Source organism: Phragmites australis, chromosome 2, assembly GCF_958298935.1.
Source record: "Phragmites australis chromosome 2, lpPhrAust1.1, whole genome shotgun sequence".
Lineage (NCBI taxonomy): Eukaryota > Viridiplantae > Streptophyta > Magnoliopsida > Poales > Poaceae > Phragmites > Phragmites australis.
In genome coordinates this window covers 4,396,883-4,408,408 of record NC_084922.1, presented here as the reverse complement: position 1 = coordinate 4,408,408, position 11,526 = coordinate 4,396,883, and the positions used below count along the sequence as shown (strand labels likewise).

Sequence of the window (11,526 nt, the reverse complement as noted above, 5' to 3'; positions counted from 1 at the left end):
CCAGCTGTCGACGATTAGTGAACCGCCGATCTAACAAACTTGTTGAAGAATTAAAAGATATTTTGAGTAGACGAATCACAAGTAAACATACATGGGTTTTTAGACAGGTTCGAACTTCCCTAAGGATAATAACCCCACGTCTCATTTATCTTATATTACTCTAAACCTATTAAAAGGGAAGTGCAACTAATCTAAATAGATCTAAACCTAATCAGCGACTTTCTCCTTGGTTTCCATTGGCTTGTATGGATTTGTGAAACTTGTATTACTTGTGATGACTTGTTCTAACTTGTCCTCCGTAGGGTCCTCAATTCCATATATATATATATAAAGGTGTCGTATGTCCTTTACCTTCTCGGTTACAGGATGACTTAAATACCTATGAGTAGTTTCCTCTCTTTCCAGGATTTCTTTTCCAGAGATAAAGATATAATTTAAAAATACGAGAAATCCTATAATATCTAAATATATTAACCATCTATTATTCATCATCGAGATTCATTTCAGAGCTGATTGAAAAAGTGCATCATTGGAAAAACAAGGGCAGTTATCCCATTTTGCTGATGGAACAGAAAGACAAGACATAAAATTTCTTATGGATAGTCTTCTGAGATCACAAATGGCTACTGCTGCATGTACACAATTTGAAGAAATATCTATGTACGCGATAATACTCAATGGAGGAAAGAATGGGGGCAAACAAACAATGACAGTCACAATCATAACCTTTTCCTTATCATTGTTCGGTAAATTTTGCAAGTCCACACAAGAAGGAAGATAACGAGAAGCAAGGCCACTGCCGTCCAGCATGTGATCAACCATGACGGCATTGACTTTGGAAAGAGACCTGTTCAGGATCCAATGTAGTCAGCATGCTTGAAGGAGGTAAAGATTACTTACGAGTCACAAAGCAGAGAGAAATTGGAGGGGCACTCACCATGTCCAAATTTGATGCAGATTAGAAGCTCTACAATGCATATAGCCAGGGAAAGCCAACAGAAAGATCCCACCTTTTTAAAAGGTTTCCTGGAATCAAGTATCACATAATTACTCATGGCAAGATTGATTTCTATATGTATAAATTAACATGTTAATTCCAAAATATCATGATATTCAGACTTTACTAGCACATGTACGCTGTGAGCGTGTCAAATAGTTAATAGTCAGCAGACTGAAAATCCAAAATTGATGCTCTAGGAACAGCAGTAATGTTGAGATGACATTCAGAGTAGGCCATCCAGATTGCATACTAATTACTGCAAAGCAACCTTGTAAAATCTGAACCAAGCAACTTCAAAATTATACCTGTCTTGCAGGTAGGTATTGTACTCACGGATGGTTGGTATCGCAATCAACCACCAAAGAACCAGCCGATAGACAATCAAGGGATTCCGTGGAGGAATCCAAAGGCAGAACTTGAGAAAGAATGTGTTCAGTTCGACAGCCATGAAAACAATACAAAGGCTCAGCACCTGGATGAATCTCCAAGGACCCAACAGAGGGTACCACTCATCTTTGTCCCACCGCGCTGGTGTGAACTGGCCTAGTGTCCTTTTGACCTAAGGAGAAGAAAATGCTAAGATAAGAAAGGACAATGATCAATATCACGGCAAGATTCAAAAGCTGATAGTTTCTGAAACACAAAGGTACTCATAACTTGAAAGAAAATTACTGGTGGAGAATGTAACTTCTGCAGGCTATTACACATGAAAGAAAAAAGATAGAATTATTTCATGTTAAGCCTTATATGGTGCAGTTAATCTATCATAAATATATGAATGTGAACTCTTGCACTGGAAAACTTGAGAATGTACTCAAACAGCACAAGTCCAAACCAGCTAAGGGATATTTTATTTGACAGAACATAGAGGGTCCTTGTCCTGGTTTCCCAGCACATCCCACATGCCCTGGACTTGTCACCTTATCATGAGACTAAAGTAGGACATGTTAACCCTAGGACTAGGAGATGACTCTAATACCTTTGACTACTATACCCTTAACAGGACAAACATCATGTACAGTTGGGAAGCAAATGTGTTCCCTGAAAGAGGAACATCCACCAAAATAGGGGAAAAGATCCAGTGCCGCTGTGTGCTTTGCAGCACAGCTCATTTACCTAAACATCCAATGAGCATACCTTGCTGATAATATTGGGTTGGCGGCTCAAGCCAACCCATTCATATGTCCTCCCATCAAAGTATCTCACAGTCTTCATTCCAGCCCAAATACCTGAACCATAGACAAAATGGCCTCAGTCAAGAAAAGTCAAAACCTAGAAGGTAAATATGCAACAACAAAGCCTTTGTCCCAAGCAGGTTGGCGTAGGTTAGAGATGAAACTCACAAGATCCAACTAAAAAAATGATGATAAAACAATAATATATAAATGTACTAGTAATAGTAAAAAGTAAAAGTAATAACGGTATAAGGAGACTGATGCATAAGTTATGGTTCTGTCACGTGGATTGCTAACTTTCGCGTGCTTCTATCCATGGATAGTTCTTTAGGGATATTCCATTCCTTGAAGTCTCTCTTTACAAACTCCTCTCATGTTAGGTTTGATTGATCTCTGCCTCTTTTCGCATTATCAGCGAGCCTTAGTATCCCGCTATGTAGGGTGACTCTGAAAGCCTCTGTTGGATATGCCTAAACCATCTCAATTAATGTTGGACAAGCTTTCTAGAAGGAAAATATAGATGGCTAAATTATGCCACAATCAGTCTACAACTTAAAATGAAAATGCATAAAAAGATGATGCAGACAAGAACCGACAATTTTGAGAGAAACGAGGATAACCACCGTGATTAAAAAGTAGATATATGCACGGCAACATTCTCTAATTTCAGCATACAAAAAACTCCTACAAAACTCCATAGCTTTGTTCCTCATCCAAACCTAAGAAAATTATAAGAGAACACTGATCTTTCCTGTTGCTGACTTCAAGCAGGAAATACTCAGCATAGTACCATATTTAATGTGTCAAGGACATGTACAAAAAAGCACTAAGGTGTTGTAATTGAGGTGTCGAGGGCATCGGAGGATGCCACTTAATCAGCATTATACTACAATAAACCTGTGTTACCAATGAGACAATAAATCCAATAAACAAAAGGTTGATTTCAATATGTGCTGAAAACCAAATAAGTGTATACAGAATAATACTGAAAATCGCATAAAAATTCTCACCAAACCAATTGCAGATCAATATGTCTAGGACAATACTATCCCACCAACACTCGTTGAAATTTGGCAGCATATGACGAAAAGTGAGCTGCAGTGCATATACCACTACATAAGGAATCTAGATTCAAAAGGCACAAGTCAAAAGGAATTTGACCCATAGCATAAAGAATCTATACCTCCATTAACTCAAAGCCAATTGATAACACCCACAAAAGTGGTTGGTTTCGTATCATTATAGCCTTACCCCACCATCCAAGGATATGAGCAATAACAAACTCATCAAAAATGATCTCCTAGAAAAACCTATATTCAAATCAGTAACTTGAAGCATATTCAAGGGTCAAGACTGCTCAGTCAGAAGTATATGAGAAATGAAATTGAACAAAAAGGAAAGCAGGTTGGTGAATGAAGTCATCATACATAAACATTGTTAAACCTGCTTTTCGGATGATCAGGTACGTATATGCGACAGTCAGTTCCATAAGATCTTTCAGGCAATTCTGCTCAAATGTAGATAAAGCAAATAAGGATTTACTCAAGCACTTAAATGTACACTACTGCACCAGTTTAGAAAATTAATTGCATTACCAACACCAAGATCAGGATGAATATACTTCATGAATTGCCTAGCATCATCACGAGTCTGCACAATGAAGTAAAAGAAAATATGAAATGCCATTCTGACCAGGTTTTGCTTCTCTTTTCTTTAATATCTTCGCCACTGAACTCTGACTCGCCGAAACACTGTTTTATTTAATAGAATGTAACGCTTTTGACAATTCATGCAATGGAAGAATCTTAAAAGAATTATTCAACAGGGTTCATGAAAAACTGCACTTACCTGGAAAAGCAAAAAGGTGAGGGAAACAAGGTAAACAACTGCCATCCCATGGACCAGCCTCCAAATGGCAGGATGTGGTCTAATGAGTACACTAAATCACAGTGGAAGTAAATGTCAGTAACAGTTTGCATAAACTCCAGATATCTCATAACAAAATATATAGAGAAGGTTGCAAGGAAGTAATGTTTCTCTTTAGAGGAAATGAAAAAAAAAACTAAACAATGGGGAGAGAGACGTCCCCCTGGCTATGTTCTAAAGGTAGGGGAGTATCAAACCCTCTTTAGAGGAAATGAAACAATACCATGTTTGTTCAAAAAAGAAAACAATCCCATGTCATCAGGGGGAGAAGAATGAAGCAAGAAAGTAACTAATTTATTATCAGAAAATGTGATTTCACTCATAAAATTGTACTATAACAAAACATATGAAACACTCATTGAGTGCAACTGTAAAGTACATATAAGGGGGAAATGTTTTTTGCTGAATCATATTAACAAGATTAAATATATTCGGATGTTAAATTTGAACATAGAGCATATTCAGATGTTAAGTTTGTAGTTTTGAACATGGAGCATGCAGGAATGCACCACTTTTGTACCATACAAGTGCTTATTTTCCTTATTATACTTATATGGCCAAATAAGCCATAATCAGAGTTACGATAAAAGAGTTCTGTAACTCACGTTGAAGGCGCCTGAAGAAAAGAGTAAGCCAGAAAAACAGCAACCATTGCAAATACACCCCTGTTGACAAGAGAGAAACACATTAGTACAAAACCCTCTTTAAAATGGTAATCAGCACATCAGGCGAAGAAAAATGGTGATCAGAAAATATTGAGTGTAGAATAAATAAAGCTTCATAATAAATAGAGATGCGAAAGAAAGCAATAAAAGAAGAAGAGGACAAATCCTTCCAAATATTATTTTTTTTTACCATGAGAAGGAGCACTGCTCTTTCATTCAAATCCTTGCAAATCGTAATCCCTGTTAAGGGTTATCTTCTAACAGATGTTCAACTGGTGAGTGCTCAGGAAAAATAGTCATTTTCTTAGCCTCGAATAAGGGAATACCTTTTAACCGACGTAACACGATCAGCAGAGAAGCTCCTTTCCGGATCAAGAGCACCACTTGACCAACTGATAAAGAACATAAAACAATTCTCGTCAAACATAGTAATCTTGAGCAACTATTAAGTATTGTTTTAGTAATCCTAGCAATGGTGGTTCAAACTGAAGAAAAGGTTTACCAAAATGCCACAACAGGCCATAGTCAGCAATACATTATTATTTTTATGTTCTTATAAAAAAATGCCTACGGTACGGATAGAAGGCTTTGAACTCACATTAAAAGGCATGTTCCCATTAGCAAGAGTGAGATCGTTCGAGGTTTGTATGCCCATGCCGTCCATGGATCGACATCACCAAAATTATTGATTGGTCTTACACCATTGCACTCGTGGCCATTATATTCTCTTCGAGGTTTGTGATGACCATTTACCTCCATTGTAACAACCTTCGCAATTTACTATCTGCAAATTATCGATAGTAGCATATGAGAATACAAAATCTTACCAACCTTCAGGAAGACTTAAATTCACCATTCTTCCAGAAGAGAGCATCATGTAGTTCCAACACTTGCTAGAGGTGCACAATATCTAGTGAAATAAATAAATAACAACCGAATAATGTACCACTTAAGCCAAGGAAATAAACCAGTACCTACAAGTGGACAAAATGTCATGAATGGTCCAGCATATCTGGGACTAACACTTGCTTAGAAGAATAATCTAAATTTGACATATGTACATGAAGATGTACCACTGAAGCATAAAAGATAAAACCCACTCTTTTACAGAACAAGTTTATTGCTCTAGCTGTGCAAGTTGCTCTAGCATTCGTCAGATATCACTGAGATTCCACAATGTGTTCTACTCATCTCCAAAACGGTTTGAGCAGCATTCCGGCTAGGAGAAGTTGAGGTGCCATATAGCAATGCTTATTTTTTTGTGTGGCTTCAGTTATTCCAAAATAACAAAAGGGGTGGTGTGCTGCAATCAAAGCTACATGAGAGCACATCTGACGAAACCTGAAACAGCAGAAAGCAAGCGAGAAAAGAAAATGCATTTGCACGAAAAAGAGGGACAAAAAGGAGCAATTAAAAAAAATTACAAAAAAGAGCCATGATTTAACTACTGTGGAAATAATAGGCCGAACAGTGAGCCGTACACCTCCTCCAAATTAAGAAAACGGAAAAGATAAAGGCAGCAGCTTTTGCAATGCTGAAAAAGTCGAGAATTGAAGATGCGCACATCAAATCGGATGAAATCTGTTGGTGATTCCCACGAATAAAAGGGCCCTCAAGTGCACATCGAGGAAATGGAATGCACAGATAAAGGCTGCTCGATAAACAGAAACAAAAAAAAATGATCTTTGCAAGGTAATGCAAGTAGAGAAATGGAGAGAGAGAGAAAATGCTTTGAAACGGTGTTTGGGCAAGAACAGCATAAGACATCGGAAAGCTGATGGCATTTTGTTCAGCTCCACACGCTTGTGGCCGCAACAAACCACCTCGGTTCGTCATAGAACAGCCAAGAGCGTATTGAAACATCACAATAATCCAGTCAAAGGGCAACCGAAATAGCAGCCGCCGTTTCAAGAACTCGGGTAGCCGCCAGCCCGCCAGCGGCAGAAACCCCCCAAAAAAACCCGGACAGGAATAGGATTTCGATGGAGGAAAGGAAGAGCCGCTAAATAGGATTAGGCTGGGAACAACGGATGCAAATATTCCTTCTGAAAAAAAAAACTAATTCGAAGTTTCAGGCGAGATGGCGATAGGAACATGGAGCCATGGAGAAGAGGAGAGCACGTACGCGGACGAAAGCGACAGCCCCGTTGTCGCCCGTACGATCCCGCGTGGAGGAGATCCAGGCCGTCGAAAGCGACCGAGGGATTTGTTCTCTTCGCTTCCTTTCCTTCTCAGCTGCTCTTTGGAGAGAGAGGGGAGAAAGATAGAGAGGAAGAGAATCATAGAACAACTTATAAGAGAGATGGTCAAAGGAAAGGCAAGAGAGAGAAAGAGGCAGATAGGCTTCTCTCTGTTTCAAGAGAGAGAAAAAAATCCGGAGTCTTACAGGGATCATCTGCGCATTAATGATTTGATGGTGTTTCTCTCTCTTAATGGTGAAGGCCCCACCAAAGGTGCCACCTCCTTGATTTACACAGAGGACGCCAAAACCAAACTTAAATGATGTCTCCCCTCCGAGTGCTACAGTGCTGGTTAAGCCCGGCTAATGCGACGCATGGAGCTTAGTTTATTTCAAATTGTGCGTCTAGTCTACTACTTCAGAAATATTACATCTATTTTTTTTAATTGGTCTTCAAAGTTAACGTAGGAACAAGAATAACGACTAAAGAAGGTGAATAGTCATCTCAACAAATTTCTTTCGAAATAGATGATCTTTTTCTATTTCTCACCCAACGCACTTCATAACGCTCCAACAGAAAAAAAAAAATAGAGAGATAAAGCAAGAAGACTACTTTTATAGCAATATAACTCTATAGATAGAATATGAACCATAGGTTACATTCAAGATTATTCCATGTGTCTTTATACACAAAAACTCGTAACTTCCAAATAAACTAGATAAGATGGATACTAGACAAGATTATCCTCCAAAATGATAGTCTAGTGGCAAGGGGACTCAAGACCCACTCAAATACATGAGTATGTGAGTGTTTAAGCCATTAGCATCAAGAAAAACAACCCTGCAAAAATGAAAAACTGCAGCTCAAAGAAAAGATCTCCGGGTAAGAAACCTCTCCAAATTGATGATCTAGAGGCAAAGGTACTGAAGACCCTTGAGCATACACTCGTATGTGAGTTTTTATGCCTCTAGCAATAAGAGGAATGATCTCACAAGATGCTGAAATTTCGGCCCAAAAAACAAAACGAAAATCAAAACTAAAAACCGAAAAACTTGCGAACTTGAAAGGGAACTAATAGAGAAAAATTAGAAGGAGGAGAATTTAAGCATATGCAAAAAATATAAACTAAATCACTCAAAGATATTAGCCCTATTTTAAACAGATTACAAAGATTTATCTCTCAAAACTCTCACATATTACATAGGCTAAGCACTCATCCTTCTCTCCTTTAAAACCTTAGCTCTAAGGCTCTCAAAAGGGTGGCACAAGGGGGCTCAAGTGGCTGGTTCAAAGCTCTCTCTAGTCCTACCCCTCTATTTATAAGCCTAGGAAACTTAGCCCTTAAATTTTCTAACTTTTTCCCAAAATACTCCTCTCTTGTAGTGCACTCTTACCTACCATCGAGGACATTTTGGTCTATTTTCTTCTTCATTCATCGGACAGCCACGACGTCTTCAAGACTTAGCTTCACCTCGACGTAAGCTTCGCGATGGTGCCACATACTCCTCTAGTCCTCCCACGGTTTTGAGGCCAAACTGCGAAACCGCTTGCACGCTTCTCAAGGCGTGACTCACCGTCTTGCTTACACCTTAAACAAGCGCTTCAATGTCGACGCGTGTACTCCATCATGCGATCCTGACCGCCGGCAAGTCTCTCTCGCTCCCGATACCTCGGGCCGCCTTGTCACTTGCACCGGTACCCCCTTCGCTTGACTTTGTCAACATGCCGTCTCCATCCGCCTTCAATGCTTTGCTTGACCTTCACGTGTTCAGCTAGGATCACCCTTGACTCCGCGCCGGCCTCATTGATCGTCTGACACCAAGTACTCCGCTTGGTCCCGATCATCTCGCCGTCGACCGCCAAGTTACATCCATCATCTGCACACCATGAGACAAGCAAACACATATCTCCAACTCTATTTCCAATTAGTCCATAATCATTATACTCAAATGAAATCTTAAATCAATTCAAATCACATCAAAGCTCATGCAAAATCAAAGATCATCAAACCAAATAAATGACAATGTCAATCACTCATCACAAGAAAATCAAGGCACATTTCAACTTAGTTTCTCAATTAGATTTGATTAATGTTTTCTGGTTAAATATATCATTTATAGCTACAAACCCTATATATAATATGAAATAATTTTGAATTATAAATTTAGTTATATAATTTTTATATACTAGACACTCTTATATTTTAATTAAATGTTAGTCAAAGTAAATAAAATTGACTTTTTAAAAAATACACATATTACGAAGGAAGTGCTACGATTATTTAACTTAATATTTTGCAAATAATGTTAGGAGTGTATATATATATGACCGATCTTTAGGTATGGCATTTTCAGTTGAATTTGCTCCTAGAAAGTTGAATTATGACCAAAGGAAGCACAACATGTGTTTATTATACTGAAATGTAAAGGTCTATAATTGTTAGTTTCATAGGATATGTTCAGAAAATTCTAAAAACTCGTGAGCATTTTTTGAAAAGTATTTGCACGTCTTCAGTTTCCATCTGTAAGACAAAAATTAACAAGTACCAACGATATAATTTTGTGTTTCTATATGTACAACAAAGTTGTACAACTCCTTGCAACCAAGAGATAAAGGATTCAAATCACTTGAGCGGTAGCTCACTCGCGAATCAAAGGACACAAAACACAACATATTATTTTAACAGCATGTGCACAATCTTTACTGCTCAAATCAATCAAAATATGACGACTGATCGAGAAAATAAAAACATAAAGTTCTTCCACTTAGAAAAGCAGAAAAAAATAAAAAAGGCTAAAATAAAATAGGAATATGTAAAGCCCAGTTTCTTGTGCAAGGACCCTGAAGCATAGACAAGATTTCCAAGCACCTGATGCAAATAGTACTTGCACAAGACAGCCATCAATCAATCTATTTTAAAATTATGCTGACAGATTTTGACCATGTGGCCACAAAAATTATTACCATCAGATTAAAGGAAAATCATACTCCACCCAGAAGTACATTTGCAAAAATTGATGTGGTGGGGGTGAGTGCCAAACCATAAATGGCTGAATAAATCCCACATCCACATGATCCACGTAGCAATAGTTATTGGCCTATTGGGTCACATGCCATGACCTAGAACTGACCAAGCATCGAACTACAATTGGGAAATTAATCTCGGTCTTTCCGATTCTAGGAGCCTAAGTCATCTAATTATTTGCTCAATTTGATGCCTTTAATGGTGGCATGACATGACAAACCATGTTAGGGGATTGGATCATGGGCAGATAAGTGTAGCATGGCATGTCTACTCCACCATCATTAGATGTTCTAGAGCAAGTGAGCAATGCTCCTATGGGGAGTTTAGGATTTCTCACCCCCAATCATTGACACTTGAAAGATTTATCATTCTCATGTAAGTTATAGGTACCAAGTGGAATATCCGGAAACACGACCATGCGAGTGGCTCATGGTTGTGACATATGGTTCAAAATAGTGTCAAAATGTTTTTCCGAGAGAACAGGAGGGGCAAGCCCCTACTAATTATAATATATTAATAAAAGAAAAAAAGTAATTACACTAAAACAAAACGAGTAAAATGCAGTAGTGGTCTTTAAACTTATCATGATGTACCATTTAGGTCTTTGAACTCTAAAAATACATTTATATGGTGTTAACATTATCAAACTGTATCAATCAGGTTCATACCGGTTCAGAGGAGTCTTGACGCTGGCGTGACATACCATATGGTGCATACGTGGCAAAGGCGGTACATACGTGGTCTCTCCCCTCCCTCTCTCATCTTCTCTCTTTTCTCCTCTCTCTCTCTCTCTCTCTCTCTCTCTCAAGGACCAGACCACCATCAGCATCGCCAAGGTCTCCGGTGCTGTCGCACCCAACCTCGACGTCGCCATCATCTGCGCCACCACCCACGACGACGACCCCACTGATGACCCATGAGTATGTCGTCGCCGCCAAGTGCCTCGCGCTGCTCCATCGCCTAGTCTTCGAGGGGGACCTGCACTTCCACCACGTCGTCCTGCAACCCGTGGCCGCTGGGCGACTGGATGGCGAGCCCTTCCTTGCACTGCTCGTGGATTTTTGCGACGATGCGCATGTCACGTCATGGGACCACTCCGCCTTCATTCGCCCCTTCACGGTTTATCTCCACGAGCGCGTCTGCTTCCTCATCTCCCTCCTCCATGTGACGTGCGCTTCATCAATGACCATGCTGCCGCCTTTAGCTCGCCACCCCCGACCATGATATCCGTGCACGACATGGGCACGGAAGGGCTCCTGGGGCGTGCACACCAGCTAAAGCAGCTGCTCAACCGCTTCCTCACGTGTCGCCCGTTGATCGCCGCTAGGCATAATCGGTCGTTCTCATCATGCTCTACCCATTGGTCAAGGAGAGCTTCCGGCTCTACGCCGACGTCTCCGTCGTGCTCGCCATCCTGCTCGACCGCTTCTTTGAAATTGAGTACCCCCGGTGTGTCAAGGCGTTCGAGGACTACATCGTCACCTCCAAGCAGATCGACGAGCTCATCGCCTTCTACACCTGGTGCAAACGATGTCGGCATCACGCGATCCTCTGA

At 39.8% G+C, this 11,526-nt stretch overlaps 1 protein-coding gene and 1 pseudogene across 1 annotated transcript; one reads left to right on the top strand and one right to left on the bottom strand.

Annotated features, from left to right (window-relative positions):
- Positions 1–513: 513 nt before the first annotated feature.
- LOC133895449 (CDP-diacylglycerol--serine O-phosphatidyltransferase 1) lies at positions 514–7,066 on the bottom strand. Its single transcript, XM_062335768.1, has 13 exons — positions 6,892–7,066; positions 5,365–5,550; positions 5,093–5,158; positions 4,707–4,766; positions 4,024–4,114; positions 3,771–3,825; positions 3,603–3,682; positions 3,359–3,475; positions 3,186–3,270; positions 2,138–2,229; positions 1,306–1,559; positions 938–1,026; positions 514–847 (listed from the first exon to the last, which is right to left on the bottom strand). The coding sequence occupies exons 2-13, from the start codon at positions 5,523–5,525 to the stop codon at positions 720–722; spliced, it is 1,278 nt and encodes a 425-aa protein (XP_062191752.1). The 5' UTR covers positions 5,526–5,550; positions 6,892–7,066; the 3' UTR covers positions 514–719.
- A 3,690-nt stretch (positions 7,067–10,756) lies between these two features.
- On the top strand, positions 10,757–11,526 carry LOC133910307 (putative clathrin assembly protein At2g25430; annotated as a pseudogene).